Genomic DNA, 27,605 nt, shown 5'->3' on the forward strand with positions numbered 1-27,605 from the left:
CAGTTTCGGAGTTTGGTTTCCTTCTCTTCGAAAGTCAGTTCACGCGGGCAATCCAGTTTCTATCGTTGGACGAGTTCCATCCCTAGCAACCGCCTACTCTCTGAGAAAAAAATTGTTTCTAAAAACGTTCAACACAGGTCCAACGAGCGTCCTTCATTGGACGATTTTGAAAGCAATCGTTCTTAGGGGGTAGTCAAACCCATTCTGCAACCGGTTCGAAATTTTGAATTATTGCGCACTTATCACTAACCTGGACTCCGCACTTTCAAAGTGCGAGTAAACAAACTTCTGAAAACTGCGATCTGTCAAAACACATGTAATTCCAGCGATGGAGATGGTATTTTCATAGACAGGCTGATCGAGCTAACCAGCCTATGAGAAAAAATAACTAGATGAACGTTAGATGCGCAGTACGGTTCGAATCCAATTTTTATTGAAGCGAGATTCCAGTTCAAATGCAACAACTGCTTACCACTCAATCGGTTGTTACATACTGACTTCAAACTGATATCTGTGCGTTAGAACTGGACACTGTTTGTTTTTCCGTCCACCGGTCCATCTGGCATCACTGATCACCATCGTAGAAATAACCAGTTTGTTGGTTCACATGAGAAGTTTTTGGTCTAACAGCGTGGATTTTTTTTTCGGTGCTACCGGGCATTGGTTGCACCGGTATTCCCAGCCCTTCTGGCAACCGCTACAGTGGCTCCCCACTGAGAAGCCCAATAAATTGTTTCAAAATCGTTGAACACGGTTCCGTGGCTATTATTCTTGTATGGACAGTAAAAGTGAAAAGATGAACTTCTTTTGTATACGCACGCGTATACAGTCCTGTAAAATTCCATTCAATTTGAGGCAAGTGAATAGAAAAAATCCCTTCCACCTTATTATTCACGGAAACCTTATTCAATAGTGACTGCGTTGCATACTAGGAATACATAGTAATCAAAAGAAACACAACCTATTATCGAGACGCAAATTGCTGACTAACGAGAAAAGGGTTACCACTCCCAGGTGTGCATTTCAACTAACCGGTAAATGGAAGGTGGCATTATTAATTGCACCACCTTCTAAGAAACGCAGGTTTTAATATCATCCTCCGATGAACCAACGTTGGACGGTACCAAACAAATCGAAGCCGTGTTGAACGATTTTGCGGCAATTTTTCGATGTTTTCGAGAGTCGAGTCCTACTGGAGCTTGAGCCTAATTGGTGATCAGATTGTAAGTACAATCGCGTTCACTACATCATTGCCGTGTTTGTGTTTGCGAAATATTGGGCGTAGTTGTGCGTGGATGATCGCGATTGCACGTTCGTCTTTATGTATCATCGCAAAGGACCGCGTGTATGCCGCGTGTAACTTCGCGTGCATAATTTCGATTTTATGATCATTCACATATCAGCGTGTGTTATTGAATGATCGCACAGACCGTGAATCTAATACTTAATTTTCAGTGCACGGTTCGGATGTTAGAAGACAGTAAATTCCCCCCTAACACCGTGATGTGCGTTGATGGTCGCGAAGGGCTCGAGCGCTTGTATGTTGTTGCGTTTGTTCGCGAGAACGTTTGCATGTCGCATGTACTTCTAATAGGCAATTTATTTATGGTGCAATTTTTTTATGATCCAATTGAAGGTACATGCCGAGGGATGGGGCTTCAGAGCATACGCGCTCCCCGATCGTATAGGAATTGATATTTGTATTACCGCAGTTGAGATTGCGTTCATAAATTATCCGTAGGTTCTAACAGGTTGGCTTAATCATTGAGACATTTTATTTTGGCGAGGTCGCGGACTGTACAGTAAGGCACCAACAAAAATGGTCATCGTAAATTTTCTAAACAAAACCCGTAAAACCCTGAACCCCGTAGCGACATCCAAGCCCAATTTGACGCGATCAAGAGATACCGCTAAGCGATAACTAACCACGATAAATCACCAGTCTAATATGCACTCCCACCCCCGTTGCACCTGCAAACCCAAGACACATTCTGGCCCACCACAAAAGCCCACCCCAAAAAATAAGAAATTCCCTTCGAAACGACACCGGATTCCAACACTGCAAAGACTTCCGGCATCAAAAATATTAATTCGACCCCGAAACCCCAAATGATCCCTCTCACTTCCCATGGATGAAATCCCAAGACCACCGATCGCCTCACTGCCATACCCGACTGATCCCAAACTCCGCATAGCCTCTTCCCCACCCCCGCACGGTCTTGAGTCGCTGCTACGACCACCACCCCCGTTTCAACTAACGAGTTTCATTCGCTTTATTACAGGCAACCACGTGCTTTGAGTTATGCAAAATAAATCTTTACAACTCGGTCATATTGTGGAACATATCAATACTGAATGTCTGACATGATGGAACTGGATAAAGTCGACTTCCATGAGTCTAAGGTCCATTTTCATCTTCAGTAAATGCTCCACATCACGAACACTCGGTGTAATACCAAAAACCCACCGTATTTAACTGAAGCTTCGCTTTTTGCTCCTACGACTCACTCATCTTAATAGATCACCACTGCAACAACAAAATATGTAATAATTTTCTTTGTTTTTAACATAATCTACATACACATGAAGTATCATTTCAAAAATTCAGGTTTCAGTTTGCGGATTTCAAATGTCAGATATATTAATTCCATGGACTAAACATGTTTAAAATTTGAACTGCATCAATGATGGAGCATGTCTTTTCGGTATTCTAAAAATATTATCCTTCCCTCTACAGTTTATCCCAGATTCTATATGCCGCCGTTCGGGAAATTCCTCCCACACACGGGAAAATCGTTAGATAAATATTTGACTAACAAATTGGATCCGCAACGTTTCTCACGTCGACATACAGACACAGTCAATTTAGCGTATGGGTAGAGTAGACTGAATAGTGCGAAGGGAAAAAGGGAAAACGCCGATTCCTGACAAATGCCAGCCACGCCGGTTTCAACCGTCCTCCTCCAGTTGAGGGAACAATGCGGCACGGAAAAGGATAATGAAATTCAAACACATCGAATCTGTCGACTCAGTGGCTCACGATAGTGCTTGCGGGAAATCTGTGATGCTCACTATATGCCAGATAGCAGCCGGAAAAGTGCACTTATCATTCCAGTTAATGATTCCAGCAGGGATCCGACATGACGTTATGTTTTCCTGGTTAGGATTACAATTGAGAGGTTATTACGTCCGTTACTCAAAACATTCATAATGGCAGATTATATTTTTGACGTTTTCGCCTGACTGTCTTAAACCTCGCACCAAAAAAGATTTAACGAAAAGCATAATGTCCCTACTATCAAACGCGACCTACGTAGTAAATTAGCGGTATCAACCTGTCGGATTGCCAAACATCGGACGGTAAAGTATCCTGCTTGTCACTTGTTGACATTGGCAATACATTCAGCAATCATAGCAACCCGAGCTGTGAAGTGCGTCTTGTGTGCTGCGGAGTTAGAATCAATTTCGTCATGTCAATACGGTAATAGCTGTTTTGAACGCAGCCAATTTTGTGATTTTCGGGACAAGGATACTAATTTTACACAACATGTTCCAAGGTGAGCTAATATTTCAGATTACCACTGTTCACTCAAGGCTTACAACAACTCAAAGAAGTATACTTCATTCGTTAATTAATTTAAGTGGCAACGCGCAATCGCACGCCAAAAACATCCTTCGTTCTGAAACAATGAAGTCTAATTAATTAACTTTTTCCAGTTACCATTTCAGCAGCTTCAATCAAATAAATTACTTTATGATCTAGCATAGGCACATCCATGTACCATCTCTTTTACAGCGTGACACTTATAACTACCGCACCGCACCCTGGCAGCGAGCACTCTACTGTTTATGAAGTGCCTCCAGCGCCATCTTTGACTGACAGCCAACCACCACTCACGAGTGTTGTGGAGTGTGGTGTCTTTCATACATAACAGACGGGAACGGAGAAACGGATTGCGGTAGGTAGGCTCAGGTACGGACATGCAAAACATGGCGGCTTGCTAACAACATTATAATAATTATTTCTCCATTAAGCAGCACCGGAAAGTGACAGAAAATTCTTATCATTCTCAGGCAGACGGTGAGGAGGTTATGGTGATGGGTGAAGAATCTTTTATCGTACATTCGCCCACACCTTCAACCAGTCGAGTGGAAACGGTTGAATCTCGGATATTTTGCTCTAGGAGTAAGTTTTTTTTTCCCATGACAATCATTCGCTAGCTGTAGTTCTCACGAGCACGACAGATGCGCTACAATACATGACGCATATTATACGTCTACTACTTAGGAGAAAAGGTCTTGTTTATGAACCCTTTAATATCCGGTCAAAGTATTCGCACCGCCCATCTTTTCTTATTTTCTTCCAAGTTCTACCATCAAAATGACCCAACGGTTGCTAGATAAGACTACTGAGTTGAACCAAATATCACATGCATGGCTGCTGTGGTTTTTGAATCACATTTAATCATTATCCAGTAGGCGAATGTGAATGAACCAATCTCAATGACCGGAAAAAAGTTGTTTATGATAAAAATCGTATTGCGAAAGGACATTCCTCTGTACACAAAACTGTTCCCATCATCACCCTCTTTCATTTGGAAGCAAAACCAACGACTGGCAGAACGACAGGCAGCACTGTACTGTTGGAAACAACAACCCACACAACTACACAGCTTGTTCGAGCAAACTAGAGCAGAAGAAATTTAATGGGAATTTATCTGAGGCTTCGTGACACAGCAGTCTCCCTCCACCGGTAGCTCCACCCGTCGGATCCAACGCTCATACGATGACCGTTTTCTCGAACGACGATGGCTCCCCATCGTGTTTTTCAATGAGGTCAATGTAATATGAGTGTGCATCGTACGGTTGAATGCATTTTTTCCCCTCAAAGCCAAAAACGTTTTCAGTGTTCCTCGTCCAACTCAGATGCAAATGTAATGAGCTTTGTTCCTTCAGACTTAATGGCTGACGATTATTTTAGGAAATAGTTTCATTGCTACATGTCATCGTGGCAATCGGAAGCGTGGTTGAGTGCAGAAGGATTCAAGCTGCATGGTTTTTGGTCCTGATTGACGGCAATTAAGCTACTTAGCTAGCGGCCACTCCTGATGAGTCTCATTTTGTCCATCGTTTATTGCAAAGTTTCGATGAGTTGATGCATGAGAATGATCTTCGATACGATTTTAAGGACATCTATTGGAATAAATTGCATTATGTCGCAGAATGAAAACAATTAATTAGTGTAAAATAAAATTAATTGACACTTAGTTTATTTTGACCATTTTCTAAGACAGTAAGTTTACCGACCACACAATTTTTCTAATTCGTTCAAAAAAGTTTGATAAAAGTGCACGTTTATGGCGAATCACCGGGACTGGATCCTGAAACACAGGAAGTCTCGTTACTAGACCTCAATGATCCTGAAACGAAGGGATCCTCTTTCGTATACCCTGGAACACGAAAATTCTGAAGATCCTGCGTCCTATAGCGCACGATTCCTTGATCCTGGATCATAAGGGACCTGGAGTTCCCAAAACAAAAGGATTCTTGACTTTCTGGGAGTTTTAGCTTGTGCGACCACCCCTTGCTGCTACTCCGTTATCGATCTGGACTAGCTGAAGTTGCACAGGGAATCAGTAGGTAGCGAAACATCTTTCAATGTGCAATTCCTGGTAATCCTAAAGTGTTTATTGATCAATACTGGGGCCGGCCAGACCCGAACGTAGATCGCGGATGGAAAGGGAAGGAATGTTAGTCCGATACTTGTTTTTGCTAGAGGCCGTACATACTACTGCGCACTCCACAAGTATCACGGGGGAGGATATTTGTTTGTAAGTATAGAAGTTAGATTACTTCTTCATGATCGACGTCAGATAGCTGACTCCACTATCTGAACTAGATATCGATGCATCAACTCATGGACTGGGAACCAACGGTTTTACTTCCCTTCCGAAGGAAGACATGACCACAGATTTTTTCATCTCCGAAAAATCTCAACGACCTCGGCTGTGATTGAACCCAAACGAATTGGAATGAGTGGCGGTCACGCTTACCACTAAACCAGCGGCGCCATCTGCAAAAGGATTCTTGAATTTCTGAGACATCAGAAACATCGATTCTGGATCTCATGGGTATGATCCTTGAACTCAAAGCTTTTTAATTGTGAATCTCAAGGACACTTAACTTCCAAGATGAAGGATCCCTTAGTTGCGAGATTCAGGAACTTTGTGATCCATAACTAAGGATACCCGAGCAAATACTCATGGGTTCAAACACCACATAGCCCCTTGAAAAGACATTAAACATGGTCCGCGCCAAAATTCACAACCATTAAAACACCATAAAATGGTGTCAGTAACTCATAAATATACCAACATATGGTATTGTATATGGGATCTACCGGACCATGGTGATGGTGTTTTCATGGGTTGAACCCATTTCAAACACCCATGTTAGACCCCATGAGCATGGGGGTATTATGGGCTTTTCGTTTGCTCGGGTAGCGGCTCTTACACGTTCAATATTTTTGTCAATACAATATTGTACGTGTGATGTAAAAATGTTGTATTGACTATGTGCATTTCAATTGGGATTGACGTATTGAAGCAATATCGTCAATACTGTTTATTGACAAAAATATTGAACGTGTAAGGGACGCTCTTGAGTTCCAGAATCAAACATGCTTGGGAATCACTGAGCTCCAAGAACTAAAATATGCTTGATATCAACAATCAAGGATCGTTGATGTCCAAAATCAACGATACTTGAATTCCAGGATCATGGAATATAAGGATGCATGACCTTCTGGAACTCCAGGTCCTTGATCCTGGAACTCAGAAATATTTGAAATCTTGAAATCAATAATCCTTGATCCTGGAACTCAAACCCATTGATCCTAAAACTCGAAGATCCTCGATCCTGAAACTCAAAAATCTTTGATTCTGTAATCGACACAATGTTATATGTTAGAATGTGTTAAATCGGCAAAATGCGTCTAGATGTTTATCTACATTAATCAAAGAATACATTTGTTCCAAGAGTTCAGAATTCATGGCCTACGCCTTTACTAAGTACTAAGTGCGGGAAACACTTCCCGCTACTCGCCTGTAGATGGCGAGCTGAGAGCGCGATATGTAAAGATTTGTGGGAAACTGTGCCTAAGTCAAAAACCAAGCCGTAGCTTTTCACTATCGAATGGCACTCCAGCAAGGACCATTCATAAATTACGCAACATACAAATTACTATAAATTTACCCCCTTGTAACAAACTGTCAGAAATTTGTCTACCCCCTTCTTCGAAATAAAAATAATTTTTCTTCAGTAAAAACACGACGTATTGCAGTCTTTGGGCACAAAATTTATCTTAATAACTCTATACAACTCTAGAGCTTATTTTGCAGCACGGAACCGGAAATAGCCGAAGAAGCACACTCTTATCTGAAAGAGGTAGTCGCCGGTTTTGTAATAAGTTCCCTGCTCTAGTTCAACATAGCGGTTGTAACGGTGTCCGCCCATTAGGTCAAAGGTCAGTAGGCCTAAGAACATTCGATCGAATGGACATTAGGTCGAATGGACATTAGACGGAATGGTCATTAGACCGAATCGACATTAGACCGAGTGATCATTAGGCCGAATCGTCACTAAACCATATAGTCATTAGGCCGAATGATCAATGAGCCGAATGATACAAAGAGAAAACCAAATAAAGTAGTTGAAACTTAACCTGTAACTCAAGAATCCTTGATACCGCACTCGACCCAAAACACCAAGTATGTACATCTCGTTCTTCCTAACATTGTTTTTTGTGACGAAGAATGCTGGAGAATAGCATACCACCACTAAGTGTAATTAAATTTTTTATAACTGATTTAAATTTTGCACCATATTCGAAGTGCACCGTTGCCTCGAATTACTGCAAATTGCTAGAAAAAAATGGAACATTCAGGCTTACTTCCGCCTAATTCCCGTCAAAAGAAAAAAATTCTCAGGCAATTTCTGATTTGGCAAGCGATTTGTGGACGAGCAATTTATAAAAGAGTGTCTTAAGAGTGTTGCTTAGATTTAGAAAAAAAACATCGTTGTTACTATTTTCGAAATGGATTGAAATAATTTCGCATGCAGTCATATCCATATTTATTAGCATAGTAATAAGTAATCTTAGCAACTTGAGCTTGATACTAAATTCAACACCAAAGTTCAACTTGTGTAGCTATATCCCAAACCAGTAAATAATGACATCATCTTCACAACGCCTCAGCCAGGTGAAAAGAGCGTCCAATCCAGCAAACAGGAACTGCGAAAACAAATAACACTAAAACGCATAGCACGCCAACCACTAACCACAAGCCACTCACTTCGTTCTGCCTTTTAGCGTTCGTCATCGCCACCACACCGTAGCTAGTGGTTGTTAATCATCGAATGGCGCTGCTACCAATTGCCAAACCGCAAGTCCGCACCGAATCGCAACGACGACGACGACCAACACCCAGTATGCGGCGCTATCTGTCGGAGTTCCAGACGAACGCCGCAGAAAGCGCGATGTATAAACAGAAACTTGAAGCACACTTGCTGTTGATGCTGGTGCTGCAAAATGAGTGTCTGTATATGATCATGCGAAATAAAGTAATATGCCGCCTACTTTGACTGCGCGAAGGAGCCTGTTGCTCAAAATTTATCGCCGATTTTCACAGCCGCAGCTCAGTCACTATTAATCGTCGTCCGTGGCAACATCACGGTTTCCTGCGGTATCTGTTTCGCGATCTAACCCCCAATAATAACAACAACAAAAACAACAAGAGGTGTGATTTGTTTGTTTTTAGTTCAGTGTAGTGCAATTTGTGAGCCGTTTGTGGACAAATTTTGTTTCTTAGGAACCATTCATTCGTGACTCGTTAACGTTGCCGGCAATCGAGCGTGAAGTTCAATTGAATTACCAAACCAGACACGAATGCTTCAAATGATCGAAGATTTCCGGCAATGACATTCCAATGCGTCACGGCGGATGTGTTTTCCTCGAAAAGCTGATTGGGTGTGTGAAACAGGCATCGTGTGCGTTAAAGTGATTTCCTCCGATGAAAAAAAAAAAAGCAGTCCAGCTCAATTAATTAGTCGGCTTATATGGCTTATAAATATTTTAATAAACGAGGATATTTCGAGCATCCGTTGGAAATGATTACTTTTCGTAGAAAAACAATTTAAATCCAATTTTGGAACACACATCCCCAAAGGCTAATGGGTTATGAGGTAAAATGGTGCCAGGATCAGGATTGGACCCAGCTCACCTCCCGCTCCATGGACCATGATGGAGCCTTTTATTGGAACAGTTGGTCGCACACCCTGGAAATCTGGGTTTCCTCGCAAATATTTATTCATCACGCATACATTAAAATGGCATTATCACCTCGTTTCGTGTGCGGGATACATTTACATTTTATGGCGAAGGATTCGAAACAAATGAAAATGTTTTTTCTCTGTCATCTCCGGTTTTTTTTCTGGTGACGAGAGGGGAGATTTAGCTGGTGTAACTGTTGGGATTTGTGTTTTAATTTTATACGGTCACCCGTAAGCATTTTGCGCCATAAACTTCAGTGTGGTGCTGATAAATTGAAGTTTAAAAATTGGCACAGAAAAAAGTCGGATCTGTGCTATCACATCACATAAAGGCATATACGACGTGCTAAATATTTTGGCGTTTGGACTATGTTCCGCACCATACTGATGAGTCAAAGTCGAAACTTTAACCTAACTTTTTTATTATAAATACTAACTTTCCCAGCAAATCAACCAGCTTCTAAAATTCCACAAAACATTCTCAGAGCATCGATTTTATTTTCTAAAGTTTGATAAAATCTTGGTAAAACTCGACATATCTAACAGAATAACTTGCCTATATGCACATAATTTTAAAAAAAATTCTGACTAAAACAAAAATTAAAGTTTTCAACGTTTATTTGTGACCTTTTATCGATATATTGTTATAGATTAATCCGTAAAAATTTGAACATATGGCAACACTGCTCCTCAAAAAAAGTTTAATCGAATCTAACACACAAAGACCGCGTAGCTAATATTAAGTTATAAATCCAGACTAGGTCGTCGATCCTACTTTCTTACTCATTCTGTCCAAAATTCAATTTTGAATCGTTTTCCAACTCAACTCACCAGATGTGCCCCTTATTTGGAACTGGGTCCACCCCGTGGAACCCCCACGCATCTGCTTAAGGAGGAAACGATCACATCACGAATGTCACTCGTAAGTTACAAATTTGGACAGCGATCGTTTTGGAATAATCGCCCCTCCAAAGCTAGCAGTTAATGGGTGTAACAAAAAAGCAACCTAAGGTGATTGCCTTTTTTAAACCTATTAAGGCAATCTTTGTTATTCATTATTTGGTCTACAATCGGCGGAGTACCAGTTCAACAACCTTAGTTTCATTACTACGAAACAAAATCATTTTCACTCTATCATTCAAAGACTACCCTTATCAACAGGTTTAAAGAAGTAGCGTGAAAATAGAATTGAATAAAAATGGGTTCATTGCCCCACGTGAATAATTGCCGAAGCTTACAGCGACAGTCTCAAACTGAACGAAACCGACAAAACCTTGAAATATTTCCATGCATGGTAAAAGAAATCAATCTAAGCAAGCCAGTTCACACCACCCCCAGCTTTCTGCTCAAAACAACAAAGACCAGCCAATGACAATTTGAAACAAATACAAACATCGAAATAATCGGTTGTGTTCAGTGCCCTCATCTTCGAAAGCAATAAGAACAGCGAAAACACGAGATTGAAAACGAATTGCATCAAATCGAGCAGCAGACCAACCATCAACAACAGTTTCAACAGTACCAAACAGCACTCCAGTTATGGCAACGCAAGGACCGACGGCGACTGGGGCCGCCCCCGCCGTAATGACATCAAGGCTCGCACAGATGCAGGTAAGCAATGATTTTCAGTTTGCGGTCCCACGCAACCCGGTCGCGCGTTTTGCGAAGCTCATTTAAATGTAGCTATACACTGTAAGACGTGCACTAAATCAGTTTATAAGTAGTATCGAAGTGGCTTCGAAGTGAGAGTTATGCCAAGGTCGTTCCTCTAGCTGTCAAAGGTGCGCGCATAACCATTACAATCAATTACCGGCCGGTCGGCTATCAGACTCTGCCGCTGGGTAGTAAGTTCGGGTTCCGCATGATGACCGCGATGGCGGCAAGACGGTATGAGTCATACCGACCTGGTAGCAGAGGGTTGATCATCGCCAGACTGACTACTCTGCGATGCTGAAGGAGTGTCCGGGGGGAATGGAATCGCGTGGTTTCCAGTTTTACTGTAAAAAGCGGCTCGTGGCACGCGCACTCGCGGTTCATGATTTATGTGTCAGCAGGGTAGCGAAACTGGCTAACCGGGAAGATTGTGTCATCGCGGACATTTTTTGCAACTCTCAAACACAGGGTGCCATGGTTTTGTTAGGCGTCTTATGTTTGTTATGGTCGAGGAAAAGAAAATATTAAAAGTAATAAAAAATTGGATTTGTGGATGTGGATTTCGTCAAATTTGAGATACCATTGGCTTTACAAATTTATAATTACGAATAAACTTGTAATTTTTGGAAACTAACCAAGGTCAACCAAATATTTTAACTAGTTTACTAATATATTCGAAACATTGCCCCAACAGGCCAGTAATGTTATTGTAAACCTCAAGAAGTCCAACCGAAATTGATTGGTTGAATTATTTTTTAGATTCTATAGCAAACAACTCTCGACAAACTTATAATTACGGCACTGCTGGCTTTTCTTGGTGCCAAAAGAAAAGAGCCGCCCAATGTTAGTTTGTTTAGAACAATATTTTGATGATCGATCTTGGATTAATATACGGATTACAAATAGAATCTCCTTGAGCAGCTAATTTCAGTTTTGGTTTAATGTGGTACTGCTAACGTCCATGATCTTAACAATAACTATTTTACTCTTATTTTTTGGGACTATACTAACGTAGGGACTCGATTTACTTCCACAAAAATGCGACGCGAGACGAGGACACAACACTTATTGTCCTTACTAACTACAAAACAGGTTTAAAAATTTACCTTTTGTCGATCGGTTCCGGACTTGATGTTGCCCATCTAAGGAACGATGTTCGACTGATTACTAGGTGACACATACATTCACACTGCGTGCAGTACTCCTCGAGAAGAGATTTAAATTTTCACTGAATTTTCAGATTGGTCAGGTGAAAAAAAGATGATGATATAGACGCGTCGTCCTCGTTCACAAGCGTATGTTCAGCATGGGCTGACGCGTTCGTATGTACAACTTTCCGTACAGTTTTCACGAGTTTGGACTCATAGATTTATAAGAAATGCGAAGTTCCTAAAATCATACAGTCCCACAGCTCCCTCCACCTCGGTGTGGCCACTGCGGCACTGATTCCGAATGGAATCAAGTAAGGACATTTGACGCCATTTTGAAAACCAAAATGGCGGTTTCCAGTTACCACAAAACAGTGTACACCATCATCAATAATGGTGTCATTGTAAAACGGGTGGTCAGCAGAAGACGGAAATTGACGATTAATGCCATGTTGAAACCTAAGATCCCGAGCAAACGAAAAGCCCATAATACCCCCATGCTCATGGGGTTTGACATGGGTGTTTGAACTGGATTGAACCCATGAAAACACCATCACCATGGTTTATGGGTCAGACCATTTTATGGTGACTTGATGGTTGTGAATTTTGGCACGGACCATGTTTAAGGTCTTTTCAAGGGGCTATGTGGTGTTTGAATCCATGAGTATTTGCTCGGGATGGCGGCTTCCAGTTAACAAAAAAAAATTGAAAACCATCAATATGGGTGTCAATTGAAATAGAGTGGTCAGCAGACGACCAAAATTGATCATTGACACTATTTTAAAACCTAAGATGACGCCTGCCAGTGTAACCCGAGACAGTTGGAGCCGGAGCCTAAATCAATATTTAGCGAATGGCTTCAGCGCCACTCCCGAAGGAGACCATTCGCCTTGTTCGGTTTGCCCAGCTATTGAGACCCCTCCTACGGGCGGGTACCATTTGTTTCTGAGTTCTGGCTCCAGAATGGTCCAACTAAACTCAGGTACCTTGATTACCAGTCTGAAAACATTCGCTAGAAATCAACAACAGTATGCAAAGAAGGCCTCAGACCGGTATAATTGAATAGCTCTAACGCTTTTTATCATCACGGGCAAAGATCTACTCAAACACAAGGTCCCCAATCGTGGCCGATTTAGGAAAGGTGGAGCCGAAGGAAAAAGGAGTCAACTCTGCTCGCTAAAAACGGAAACGACCGAAAATCGTGAAACTGCCTACACCAGAAAATACCAAAAAATAGTTTACTGCAAAAAAACTGTTTAATTCACTTCAACTCATAATTCGCTTACAAAAAAAATATTTATTTCACATTTCGGGTCTCGAACCCAGGCCTTTCAACTTGCTAGCTAATTTCCTCGCAGCGCGCTAACCAACATGGTCACAGCCTATCCTGTCTCTCTCCCTTCCCAAAGCATATCAAAAATCTAACTACCTAACGTGGTGTTCATCCGAAAATGAGTGGCTCAACTTACGGTGCGTGCATATACAGTCGGCGTGTTTGCGTGTAAAACAGCGATTTCATCGCTGACCTAGGATTTTCACGGGGTGGGAAAAATAAAACCGCCGAACAAAAAAAACTGATAATCGGGTTTCGAACCCGGGCTTTTTGAGCTTGTCACGAAAACGCCGTCACTTAGCTCACTGAACCGGCATTTGCGGGTTTAAACAAAATTGATCATGCGCATGTCAAAAAAAAGAAAATAAGTACTCACACTACCATGGTTTTACGTGGGTCGCTCGAAAATCCAGTCCGCTGGAGATGCTGATCCGGTTGCCACAAACGATTTGCCCGGTCGTTTGCTGGCAGAGTCTGATCTGATGGAGGTCACTGCATTACATGTTTCCCACGTGGGTTGATCGATAGTCGGTGCCCAGCAGCTGGACGTATGCTGGCAACGACGCTGCTCCCTAGCTAGCGCGAATTTGACGGTCGTCGCTCTTCCGGATGGTTCACCGGGAACTTTGTAGCTAGATGGCGGGGTCAGAAGCGGTTGATGACGGATGATGATCGGTGTGACGGGATGCTGCAGCTTCAAACCTGCACGAAAAACACGCATCCAACGACAAGTTGGAATTAGGGCACGCACTGCACTGGCCACCATTTGCACCTTACCTTAATTCGGGAATACCGACTCTAAACCACTGCTTCGATATGTGGGAAGCCACTTAACTTGTACGAGTTAGAACTGGGAAGGGAAAACTAATTACTGGCAAAACTGATATAGAGAATCTCACGATTTTTATCTTTTACCTATAAAACCACACCGAGGCGCGAGAAAAAAATAAACCACTCCTGCCTCTTCCACGATCCAGAACAAAGTGAAAAATCAGATCTTTGTAGTCCTCAGTTTAAAGCATGAGTCATATCTTCGTGACCGGAACTACGCAATCGTTCACAAAATTACGCAAGTTTCCCCGAAGCCTTTTTTTGTATACGGCTTCAATTTCTTTTGAATATCCCCAGACCTCGATCCTCTACCACCAAATCCCGGGTGCTGCCGAATGGCTTTCAAAACCCAGAGACAAATAGTTTCCCCTCCACTATAGCTTATTCTGCGGTTAAAGGTCGCAGAAAGGGTTATCTCAAAAGCGGGGCGACGCCTGCGTCGCGACCACCCGCCAAAAGTAACTCGGCTCCAACTACGGCTGGATCCGGTGGGTGCTCAACCACTCATCTGACAGTTCATTCGAAGGAACTCCAACCAACCACTCACTCTCATTCGCATTTCGGGAGAAATTACAGAAGCTTTTACCCATGCTGAGCGGACCAGTTATTCGAGGGGCCGCTCGATATTATTTACATTCATATCGTAGTACTACACCAGTTATCAAAAAAACATTGAAAACCATCATCAATATGGATGTCATTTGAAAGGGGGTGATCAGTAAAGGCCAGAAATGAAGTATTGATGCCATTTTGCAAACCAAGATGGCGACTTCCGGTTATACATGTGCACCGCCGGTAATGTTAAACATACGCCGACGCCGAACAATAAGTCGGCGATGCGCCGCCCAAACTTTTTTCCCGCGCTGCTCATTTTCGAACTCGAATATTCCCATTAAGCTTGCTTTTACTAAAAGAAGACTATGATATAAGATCACTCAGTTTCCGGTTACCGGATTTTCTACTGTTCTATTTATGTTGAATTATCTTGATAACTCTATATAACTCTAGAACTGATTTTGCATCACGGAACGATATCAAATCAGGTTAAATAACCGAAGAAACATAATCTTGTCTGAAAGAGGCAATCGTCGGTTTTAAAGACACTTTGTGGTAAATTCCTTGCTCGAGTTCAAAATCGCAGTTTGTAACAAAAATCTGGCTCATGCCGCAACTGCAAATTGCTTGCCAGACCGAAAAACTGACGAATTACGGTAAATATCAGACGGTAAATATCATTCTCGAAACGGTAAACATCTTGAAACCGCGGCATTCACTGCCTCGAGTCGTTTCTAAGTTTGTGATGGGATTTTTTGCAGAGCAATGACGTCTTCTGGGTTGTTTAATGATGATCCAAGACCTTCATTTTGGTGATATAGTTGTGATGATTAATCCCTCTTGAAGTGAGAAATTTGTAGGAAGTTTTCAGTAATGTTGAAGAGCTTTACCGAAGACCAAATGTCGTTATTTGTGGTACATTCAAAGTTATAGACCGTGGTTTGTGAATAACCCCTTAAAGACTTTAACGTAACTTCTTAAATACCATACATAGAGCATCAACAAGTTTCAGAAAGCGGTTCGCTTTTCTAAGCTACATATCTTTAGAAAAGAAGTCTATCTCTTGCGACTCTGATGTTTTTGGGTAAATTTTGATAAAATTGGCGAGTTTCAATAGTAATAGCATTTGAACGGGCAACCAGCTCTAGTTGCAGTTATAAGTGCTATATGAACTCTAGAAAATTCAATAAATTTTACTTATCGGTCGTTGTCTTCAGAAGTTACAGATGATTTAAAGAAAACTATTGTTTTTCGAAAATGCTCAAGATAAAAAAATATGCAGTGATGAAAATTCATAGAATATATGAAACTCGTAGGAGTAATATTTGAAGATATCCTAACAAAACATATTTGAAGGTCATCCAAATATAACGTGCTATACCTTCTTAAGTATTTAAAGAAGAGCAAAGCAAAGATATTCGCGAAAGCAAAAATTTTGCCAAAGACGTTTGCTCATTTCACACTAGCACTGATCTCAACACGTTTCACACTAGCACTGATCTCAACACAGCATAGCTGTATGATTGACAGATGAGACGAATGAGCGTGTCGTTCTCACTGGTTAATACATATGTGTATAAACTTAACGAAAGAAGTGAGAGACATTGAAGAGAGGAGAGATGGGGATAAAATGATGAGAGGAGAAATTAATGTTTCGAGAGAAGTCTCTAGCATATGTTTTTTTGGTAACTTTCTGTATGTGGTATGAGTTTAAAATTATCGTCATTCGTAATCAGCCTTCATAGCGATAGGTTCGTCACCGTCCGTAGTGACGTATAAAGAATTGTACTTAGTCTGTAATATTATGTAGTGAAATAAACGTGTAAGGTAATAAATGTAGTTTAGTGTCAGGAAATAAAGTGTTTGATGTGTATTGTGTTATGTGTGTACTACATGATTTCCGAACTGGCACAGTGACGCTATCTGCGCAAAAGTAGTTCAACTAAAACTACAGATGGACACGGTAAAATCGGGTACGGACTAAAAACCACGGAGGAACGCTATTTGGCAAGGGTCACAACATTGGTGCCGTGACCAGGATAGTGTTCCAAGGAACCGACGCGGCGTCGGTAACACCATTTTGAGTCCGAGGATAAAGCAGATACCGCCATCGCGCGCAGTCGCCATCATTCTACTTGCGTACAGCCATTGCGACTCAGCAGTTCTGGATTCGTTTGACGTCGCCATTGGAGTTTTTTGGATTAGACCAGGAAAGCTAAAATATACAAGGCCTATTGGATAGGCTCACAAGGTGAGTATCTGTCCAATAACTCCATCTAAGCTTTCATCGCTACCTGGTCGTTTTTTCTACGTTTATTTCTTCGGTACATATTTCACTACGCACGGTGTTCATACGGTGGACGAAACACCTTGAACGGAGGGGACTTCCATTCTCTTTCTCGGAAAGCATTTTTGGCATCGGAGGAAGTTTCCTGGATCAACAACAGGACAATCGCTTGGTACGGGGATCGCTGTGCATGGCTTGGGAGGTTACGGAGAACGTCGCTGGTATACTCTGACAAGGTTGTTCATCGGCAACGGGTTGGCAATTCGCCGGCGGCCATTTTGGAAGACGGAGTCTACATCCATCGTCAGAAGTGCTGAAATACGGTAGCAAAGCGCTACCACCTGTGGTTCTTCTACACAACGGGAAGAAGGAACGAGTCGCAGTTATAAAGTCGAGTACAAGGCCTGTAGTGACAGGCTCCCAGGTGAGTACCTGTCCTACTCGACATATTGGTTTCGTTTTGTGCTGCGCTTGTGCATATTTACAGTTTTGCAAACAATACTGTCGGCATCATTCGGATCATCGGGTCATCATACGGCTGTCTTGGTTACTGACGTCATTATTGAGGATCTGGAGAAAATTGGTAGCAGCTTTACGAGTTTTTTCGGAGAGTTCCTGAGAGATAAAAGATACAAGGCCTATTTGACAGGCTCACCAGGTGAGTACCTGTCCAAATCGATACATCTCTCTTGGAAGGGTTCTCCGCTTGGTATTTTTCTAGGAGACGATTGCTGATCCAAAACTCTCCAGCTCAACGGATCTGACTATGGGTAAGAAGCTGAAACCCAAGATCCACGTTCGGGATAGCATCGTAGATTTTCTACTGCGGACGGAGAAATTTCTCAACAGTAGCCAAGCAACCGACGAACTCCAAATACAGTTTCGTCTGGAGAAACTCGAGGCGAAGTGGGACGAGTTTGAGGAGGTTCAATGCGATATCGAGGGATCGGAGGAGCATGGAGAGAACACGGAGGCACATCGGCAAGTTCGGGCGGAATTCGAGGAGAAATATTTCGAGGTAAGGGCAGGGTTGGTTGGCAAGTTACCACGGCGGACTCCAGCGCCGACACAAAACGGATCTAGTTCCGAACCGGCTGGTGTACACACTTATGTGCGACTACCACAAATAAATCTACCGGAATTTGATGGTAGTTTCGAAAAATGGTTGCCTTTTCATGACACATTTCGAGCCTTGATTGACTCTTCACCGGAACTCAGTGGTATTCAAAAATTCCACTATCTGCGGGCGTCTCTTAGGGGCGATGCGTTAAAGTTGGTCGATTCGTACCCAATGAGCGAGGCGAATTACAGGGTTGCTTGGAATGGTTTGGTTGCACGGTTCTCTAATGGATATCTTCTCAAGAAGCGGCATTTGAATGCGATGTTCGAGTTCCCGAAAATTCGGAAAGAGTCAGCAGCGGGGATTCATGACGTCATCGATTGTTTCGAACGTAACACCAAAATCTTGGATCAACTGGGTGAGAAGACTAGTGGCTGGGGAGCAATGCTTACTCATCTATTGGTATCTAAGCTCGACGACGTCACACAAAAACATTGGGAGGAAAGCGTTTCTAATGAGGTCGAACCTTCGTTTACAATACTGGTGGATTTTCTCAAAAAACAAACACGGGTTTTAGATGCAGTTTCGGTGGACCAACGGATGACTACGTCAAGCAGTCAAGCTGCATCAACTGGGTTCAAATCTCGTCCTGCAAAGGTTTCGGTCAACTCGGCGACCGGAAACAAAGGTCCAAGCTGCGCATCCTGTGGTGATCAGCATTCTATCGCTCAATGTACGGCATTCAGCAAACTTCCGGTGGACCAACGGCTACAGCTAACAAATTCGAAGCGTCTTTGCAGCAATTGTTTGGGACGAAATCATATGGCGAGAGACTGTCCTTCCAAATTTCGGTGCAGAACTTGCTCTAAAAAGCACCATTCTCTTCTTCATCCTGGATTTCCTGGTTCTGGTACTGCTCCCACCTCCACTGCCTCTTCTTCAGCCACACAAAGCATACAAGCTACGGCTCCATCAACCTCTGGTGGTGCATCGAACTCCGGTGGTACAGTAACAAGTTCGGTTGCATCAATTTCCTCCAATATGGCTATGGGGCTTTCTGGAACACATGTATTTTTGTTAACGGCGGTGTTGAAAATAAAGGACAGCTGGGGTAGAACGCATCTCGCTAGGGCATTGTTGGATTCCGGTTCTCAAGCGAATCTGATGTCGGAGAATTTGTCTCATCTACTCAAACTACCTAGACGAAATAAAAGAGTAGAAATCAGCGGTATTGGGTGCTCAAAGAAAAGTATAGCTCACGAAGTTTCTGCTGTTGTTTCGTCACGGGTTTTGGATTTTTCTTTGTCAATGGACTTTCTGGTTTTGAGGCAGGTAACAAGCGACCAGCCGTCTACTTCTTTACCATTGGCAGATTGGAAACCACCAAACGGCATGGAGCTAGCCGATCCGGAATTCTTCGTGTCTGGTCCGATCGATTTGGTGCTTGGGTCTCAATTCTTCTACGATTTTCATCTACTCGATGGTGGCCGGATACAAATTTGCAAACTCGGATCTCCTTTGCCGATATTCGTCAACACAGTATTTGGTTGGGTAGCTGCGGGCGAGTCGGAGTGGTCTACAAGAAAAGCTACCGTTAGTTGTCACGTAGCGATCGCCGAACCGCTTGATAAGATCATCGAGAAATTCTGGGCAATTGAGGAGTTGTCAGAGAAGCCACTTCGATCACAGGAAGAGAAGGACTGCGAACAACACTTTCAAAGCACGTTCACCCGTGACGAATCGGGACGCTATATAGTACAGTACCCAAAACGGAATGGGTTCCACGACAAAATCGGCGATTCGAAGGGTGCGGCCTTACGACGATTTCGGCAGCTAGAAAGGCGTTTGGAAAGGGATTCAGACTTACGTGACCATTACAACGAATTCCTACAAGAATACCTTGCAATGGGGCATATGCAACTGATCGGAGAAATGGAGGATACACTGGATGAAGGGCGCACTACTTACTATTTGCCCCATCATCCTGTGTTTAAAGAGTCTAGCTCAACGACCAAGGTACGGGTAGTGTTCGATGGATCAGCGAAAACCACAACAAATCACTCGCTGAACGACACTCTACTTACGGGTCCAGTAATTCAGGACGAGCTGCTGGACATCATGATCCGTTTTCGCAAGCACGCCGTCGCGTTAGTTGCAGATGTGGCCAAAATGTATAGGCAGGTACGCATTCACCCGGAGGACGCGTCGCTTCAACGGATCCTGTGGCGCTTCGATCAGGCTGAACCGATTAAGGTGTACGAGCTACAGACGGTCACTTACGGATTAGCGCCATCATCTTTCCTTGCCACTCGCGTACTTAAACAGCTTGCCATAGACGCCGGTGACAAATACAAGTACGCTGGTCCTGCTGTAAAGAAAGATTTTTATATGGACGATTTTCTTTCCGGAGCAGAATCGATTTCGAAGGCGAAACGTTTGCGAAGCGAAGTTCAATCCCTTATGGCTGAAGGCGGATTCGATTTGCGGAAGTGGAGCTCCAATCAACCGGAGGCTTTAGCCGACTTACCTTCCACAGCTCTAGAGGAGCAATCCACGCTACATTTCGATGCAGAAACAAAGGTGAAGACGCTTGGAGTAGTGTGGGAGACAGGAACGGACCAACTGTGTGTTGAGATACGAGCAACGGAATATGACGATCAATGGACAAAAAGGAAGATATTTTCGGAGATTGCGCAATTATACGACCCGCTTGGTATCGTGTCACCTGTGATTGCTTGGGCAAAAATTCGGATGCAACACCTCTGGTCGGTTAATGTCGACTGGGATGATCCGATTCCACGCGAGATCGAATCTAAATGGAATGATTTCCATTCACAGCTGCCCCTACTAAAGCAATACAAAGTTCCCCGTTATATATTTACACCAGAAGCTACAACAGTTCAATTCCACGTATTCTGCGATGCATCGGAAGTAGGCTATGGAGCATGCATTTACTCTCGCTCAGCCAGCAAGGAAGGTAAAGCTCAAATCCAGCTCATTGCGGCAAAATCAAGAGTCGCGCCAATCAAACGTCTTAGTTTACCGCGCCTTGAGCTGTGTGCTGCATTATTGGGTGCCAAACTCTATACTAGAGTATCCGCAGCGCTGGGGATGGAGGGAAATCCTTGCTGGTTCTGGTCGGACTCGACGGTCACGTTGCACTGGATCGCAGCACCCCCAAACACTTGGCAAACGTTTGTGGGCAATCGCACATCTGAAATCCAGCTACTGACACACGGACATCCCTGGAACCACGTGAAGGGTACAGATAATCCGGCGGATCACGTTTCGCGTGGTATGTTGCCGGCAGATTTCATCGTCGACATTCTTTGGAGGAATGGTCCCGGATGGCTGGCAGACGAAGTGGATAAATGGCCAAAGCATGTACACCCGCTTCTTCCAAACGAGGACATCCTGGAACGAAAGAAAACGGTTTTAGTGGTTCAGTCAACGTCGCAGGAAAACCCGTTATTTGAGCGCTATTCTTCATTCGGGCGTCTAGTTCGAATCACTGCTTACCTTCGTCGATTCATTACACGCTGCCGCTCTAAACATCATGCATATGAAGCATTCCTTTCGACGGTGGAGCTGCAAGAAGCAAAGCAAACCTTAGTAAAGGTGGTTCAACAAGAAGTGTTCCCAGAAGAATTGATTCAGTTGAAGCAAAAACGTCCGGTTCCTTCAAAATCACCCCTGAAAAATCGATATCCTTTCCTAGACGAGAATGGCATAATACGTGTCGGTGGCCGGCTGCATTTCTCCAACGAAAACTACCAAACCAAGCACCCTATGGCTCTTCCCAACAAGCACCCCCTTTCTCGTATAATTGCAGCGCATTTCCACTCGCAATGTTTTCATTCTGGCCCCCGAATGACCCTGGCAACAATGCGTCGAGAATTCTGGCCGGTTCGCGGAAAAACTCTTGCCAATTATGTGTGTCGCAAATGTACAATTTGTTTCCGCCACAACCCTGTCCCTGTAGCCCAACCTCAAGGACAGCTTCCCAAGGCACGCATTGTCCCTAGTCGACCATTCTCAATCACCGGTGTCGACTACTGTGGCCCTATATACTTAAAACCTGTTCATCGACGAGCGGCCCCCCAAAAGGTTTTCATTGCTGTGTTTGTTTGCTTCGCTACCAAAGCCACTCACCTGGAACTCGTGTGCGATTTGTCAACGGACGCATTCATTGCCGCACTTCGACGCTTTATTGCCCGGCGCGGCTTGCCAACGGAAATCCATTCTGATAATGGTACAAACTTCAAAGGAGCAAAAACCACACTCACGGAAATGCATCGCCTATTTAGCATCAAACACAACAAGGAAAAATTAATCAATGAATGCAGCAGCAAAGGAATCACTTGGCGGTTCATTCCACCTCGAGCACCAAATTTCGGCGGCCTTTGGGAAGCGGCTGTCAAGACAGCGAAGTCCTCTCTGGTAAAAACAATCGGCTGCCGAAAACTTTCCTACGAGGACATGGTCACTGTCCTCTACCAGATCGAGGCAAACATGAACACTCGCCCACTAACGCCACTATCCGATGACCCGACCGAATTAGACGCACTGACACCCGGCCATTTCCTGACTGGCGGTCCACTTTTAACCCTCCCGGACCCTCAGTACACCGAAATACCAACAAACCGATTGCGGCACTATCAGCAGTTGCAACAACTGATTCAACATCACTGGCAACGTTGGCGGAAGGAATATCTTACCGAGCTCAATCAGCAGTGGCAGAAATCCGGTTCCCCGGTGGACATCCGTGTTGGCCAAATGGTATTGCTGCAGGAGGATGGAAAACCTTCCGTCGCTTGGCCACTAGCAAGGATCGAAGCAGTTCAACCCGGCGATGATGACATCATTCGTGTTGCAACCATCAAAACAAGAAGTGGAACATACATACGACCGATTCGCAGATTGTTTCCACTTCCTTTCGACCAGCAATTGGCGGTGCAGCAACAGCAACGAGCAGCAGCTGAAAGTGAAGAAAAGTTGTTAGAAAATTAATCATACTTACCTGTTTTTTTGATGATCCAATATATGTAAATTAGACTTAGCTAATTTAGGTGGCCGGTAATGTTGACGTTTCACACTAGCACTGATCTCAACACAGCATAGCTGTATGATTGACAGATGAGACGAATGAGCGTGTCGTTCTCACTGGTTAATACATATGTGTATAAACTTAACGAAAGAAGTGAGAGACATTGAAGAGAGGAGAGATGGGGATAAAATGATGAGAGGAGAAATTAATGTTTCGAGAGAAGTCTCTAGCATATGTTTTTTTGGTAACTTTCTGTATGTGGTATGAGTTTAAAATTATCGTCATTCGTAATCAGCCTTCATAGCGATAGGTTCGTCACCGTCCGTAGTGACGTATAAAGAATTGTACTTAGTCTGTAATATTATGTAGTGAAAGTATAGTTTAGAGTGAAATATACGTGTAAAGTAATAAATGTTGAGTAGTGTCAGGAAATAAAGTGTTTGATGTGTAATGTGTTATGTGTGTATTACATAACTTCCGAACTGGCACAGTGACGCTATCTGCGCAAGGGTAGTCCAACTAAATTTACGATTGGACACGGAAAAATCGGGTACGGACTAAAACCACGGAGGAACGCTATTTGGCAAGGGTCACAACAATCTACAACAAAAAGAGAAATCTCACCTTTAAGAGGATTAATTATCAAACTCGTAGCAGTAAATGACAGACATATTATTGATATGTATTTTGAAGACAGGGGTCATCCACAAGCAAACAATAATGTTCAAGGTATTAATGATAAGGACTTTGTGACTTCAGCAAAGTTGTTGGCAAAATCTTGCTCTACAACTTTGCTGAAGACATAATATTAATTTGTGTACTTGTAAGAAAACTAGTAAATTTATCTCAATTTTAGGGAGTTTGCTCATTAAAATCACAACATCATATGAAAGGGCTCAAATGTCCACAAATTTCTTCGAATACATCATTGACCCAAATTTAACGATATAATAAATCGCACGATTTTTTTTTTTTTTTTTTGAGAGTTGTCCTACTGGAGCTGTAGAGCTAGGTTCTCGGAAGGGCTCCCCGTCAGAATCACATACTACAATTTGCAGACGAGACAGGCAATGTCGCCCAATAAAACATTGCATTAGGCCAATTGTAGCGGGCCGTGATTCTGAATGTGATATTCATTGTACGGTTCAGGTATGTGCGGACGTAGGGACTCGCGATGGCATTTATCATCGCGAAGGGTTCGAGCATTTGTACGTTAACGTGTTCGATCGCGTGTGCGTTTGTATGTCGCGTGTGCTAACGTGTATGTAACCTTGCGTATATAAAATCTATTTTATAACCGTGTGCATTTCGCATATTCGCGTGTGTTCTTTGGATAATCGTGCGCGGACCGTGAATCTAATACTTTATATTTGGTGTACGGCTCAGATGCTAAATGAAAGTGAGATCTTCCATATCACGAGTTCCCGGCGATGTCGCCGTAGAGCGTGTGGTCTAGTGGATATGAGCTTTATTTTTTTGATTGGTCCAACTGAATGTATGGACCTAAATTACTAGAATGAAGGCTAAAGATTTCCGGACGTGACCGATTCATGATCGCGCGCGCTTGCGGATTCGCGTTCGTAACTTCGTAAGTACTAAAACGTTCACATAATTACCGGAGTGTTATCAAGTTTGCGCGATAGCGGGCATAGGTGTGCGTAGATGATCGCGAAGGGCTTAAGCGTTCGTATGTTGACGTGTTTGTCGCGTGTGCTCGCGTGTATGTGACTTCGCGTATATAAATTCGATTTTGAAACCCTGCGGCCATTCATATATTCGCGGACCGTCATTCTGATATTTAGTTTGGTGTACGGATCACATTCTGACAGGGAGTGAGTTATCCCATATCACTAGAGTTCCCGGTCATGTCACCATGGAACGTTTTGTCTAGTGGATATGGGAGCAATTTTTTTCTTAATTCTTCAATTTTATTTTTTTTTTTTAAATTAATATGGACCTAGACTGTTGGTACCGAGGATAGAGACTTCCGGACGATTCCGATTCATGATGGCGCGAACGCGGGAGTTTGTAGATTAACGCTTGAGATCGCGTTGGTAAGTTTATGAGCGCTGAGACGTTAACCTTATCACCGGGGTATAATCATGCTTGCGAGTTGGTGGGCGTAGGTTGTTTAGAAAATCGCGAGGGGTTCTAACGTTTGTACGCTAACGTGATTTTCTAACATATTTGCGTGTGTTGTGTGTTCTTGAATGGTCGCGCGAACCGTGAGTCTGATATTAAATTTTCGGTGTGCGGCCAGAATTCTGGCAGAGAGTGGGATCCCTTATATCGATAAGCTTCCCGGTTATGTCGCCATGAGACGTGCCGCCGAGTAGGTATGAGCGTATTTGCCCAATTGGTCCAGCTGAAGGTATGGACCCAGGCTTCTGGGATCAAGGGTAGACCTCCGGACGTGACCGATTCGTAATAGCGCGCGCGAGGGCATTTTTGTAGGTTCCCGCTTGAGACCGCGTTTGAGAATGTGTGAGTGTTAAGATGTCGGCTATCGCCATCTTTGCTGACCCAGCTGAAGGCGAAAGTAGAATGGCAGTATAGGATTCGAAAAGAAGAGATAAAAGACAATATATGAGAGACGCAATAGATAAAACAGGTACAAGATACAGCTAAAGTTATGATCATAACATGAAAGACATACATTAGTACTTCAAACACTACTAATACTTGAATACCCAACCACCACACATAGCACATCCTTTCTCAATTATCTATTTGTTACTAGTTGATTGTTGTTTATGAGCGGGTGAATAGAAGAAAGATAAAGAACAGAATCCTCCTATCAGCCCTCCCGGCCTCCTCGATACACCACTATCGAGGCGTATTGTAATCAACATCTTGAAGCGGGCTTCTTATATAAATCAAATCCTCAGTAGTCATAATGTTTGGTGGATTATTAACATGAGAACTAATTAACCTCTAGTAGTAGCACTTGGTGCAAATAGAAACCAAAAAGAGCGAAGGGTCCTTATATTTAGATAATTCTATTTAGTCTATTGCGGCTTGATGATGTTTACAATACCGTCAATCCTCCTGCGAGAGGGATAAAGAAATATATATTAATAGATAATAGAATAGATAAGATAATAGATAACACAGAAATAGATATTACATGCATCTAAACTACTTTTAGGTGTTTGGTGATGTGGTTCACGTGGATTGGATTTCTTCAAAAACTACGTGTTTCAGTTTATTAAGTTGATCTAGTTGAGCATTAACTAGTGGCTGAACAGTATGTTTAAGAGAAGGTTCCATCCATAAGAGATTGTCATCTCTGTTTCTGAAAACAGCGAATCCGATTCGTTTTAAACGAGTGTTACTCGCCATCTTCACGAGCCAGAGCGACAGAGCGATTTAAGAGATAAAAACACCCACCTTCAGTCTGATCATCTCTTATAGATGACAGTCCATCGATCCGAATCGAATGACTCGATCACTATGCTCAAGATCAAATGAGTTCCCGAACAACCGAACCAGCATGTTCCCCCATTTGAAAGTAGAAACATCCATATCAGCCGCCCGCCAAAACACTCGATCGAATGATTATTAGTCATGAGATTCAGAGGTCAATGAATCAGCACTCGCTCGGATCTCCCACTCTTATCGACCAAGCAAGAGTACGCGCCCATTAGGCTCATCACCCAAGCCCAGGGTATAATAATTCGCACGATTTTTACAATAAAAAACCACTGAGGACTGTGTTGCATTATCTTACGTTTGCTTGGCTAAATTTTCTGATTATGTTAGTTTATAGAAAGAATTTTTGCCAAATTTACAGAATATGAACACTACACGTTAAAAAAAATAATGTTCGTCCGTTTACTCCTATTTCACACATGCTGCTACAAATGCTGTGAACGAGTTTTTTCGACGACACAAAACTATATCAGGCTATATGAACCAACAATAACATCGTCACCATCGTGTTAACGCTTAATTACGCGACCATAAATGGAAGGATCATAAACTTTAATTAAAAACAGATCCACTCTGACGAATGCCAAATTGGCGTACGATTGTAAAGAGTCTGAAGGCGGAGGGAAGAATTTTTTGGAATGATTTTCTTAATACAGTAGTTCGAATCTACCTAACGGTGTGATGATTCTTTTCCTATAAAACATAAAATTTTCGATTCGGGTATCCATAAACTCACAATAATATTACAAATTACGTTATGCGTCTCACCACATCAATCCAATTTCGATCGAGAAAAGCAGCTTAAAAATTAAATGGTGATCTAGTCAACTGCCTTGAACTGATGTGATTAATTTGAAACATTTAAACCCAACTTATTGAATCACGCCTTATTAACAACGAATCGGATATGGATATGGCTTACACGACAA

General features: G+C 42.8%; 1 protein-coding gene across 5 annotated transcripts in view; it reads left to right on the plus strand.

Moving 5' to 3' along the window:
* The first annotated feature begins 8,688 nt into the window (after positions 1–8,688).
* Positions 8,689–27,605, plus strand: part of LOC131676615 (mucin-5AC) — a 71,259-nt gene continuing 52,342 nt past the window's right edge. Inside the window, exons 1-2 of one of the 5 annotated variants that reach the window (XM_058955786.1) lie at positions 8,689–8,798; positions 10,669–10,941. In XM_058955786.1, coding sequence (XP_058811769.1) covers positions 10,870–10,941 — 72 coding nt within the window. In that variant the 5' untranslated portion in view covers positions 8,689–8,798; positions 10,669–10,869. Of the gene's footprint in view, positions 8,799–10,474; positions 10,942–27,605 lie in introns of those variants that run through there. The other 4 variants (XM_058955789.1, XM_058955790.1, XM_058955787.1 and 1 more) reach the window with 4 other exon arrangements.

Source organism: Topomyia yanbarensis, chromosome 1 (assembly GCF_030247195.1).
Source record: "Topomyia yanbarensis strain Yona2022 chromosome 1, ASM3024719v1, whole genome shotgun sequence".
NCBI classification, from domain to species: Eukaryota; Metazoa; Arthropoda; class Insecta; order Diptera; family Culicidae; genus Topomyia; species Topomyia yanbarensis.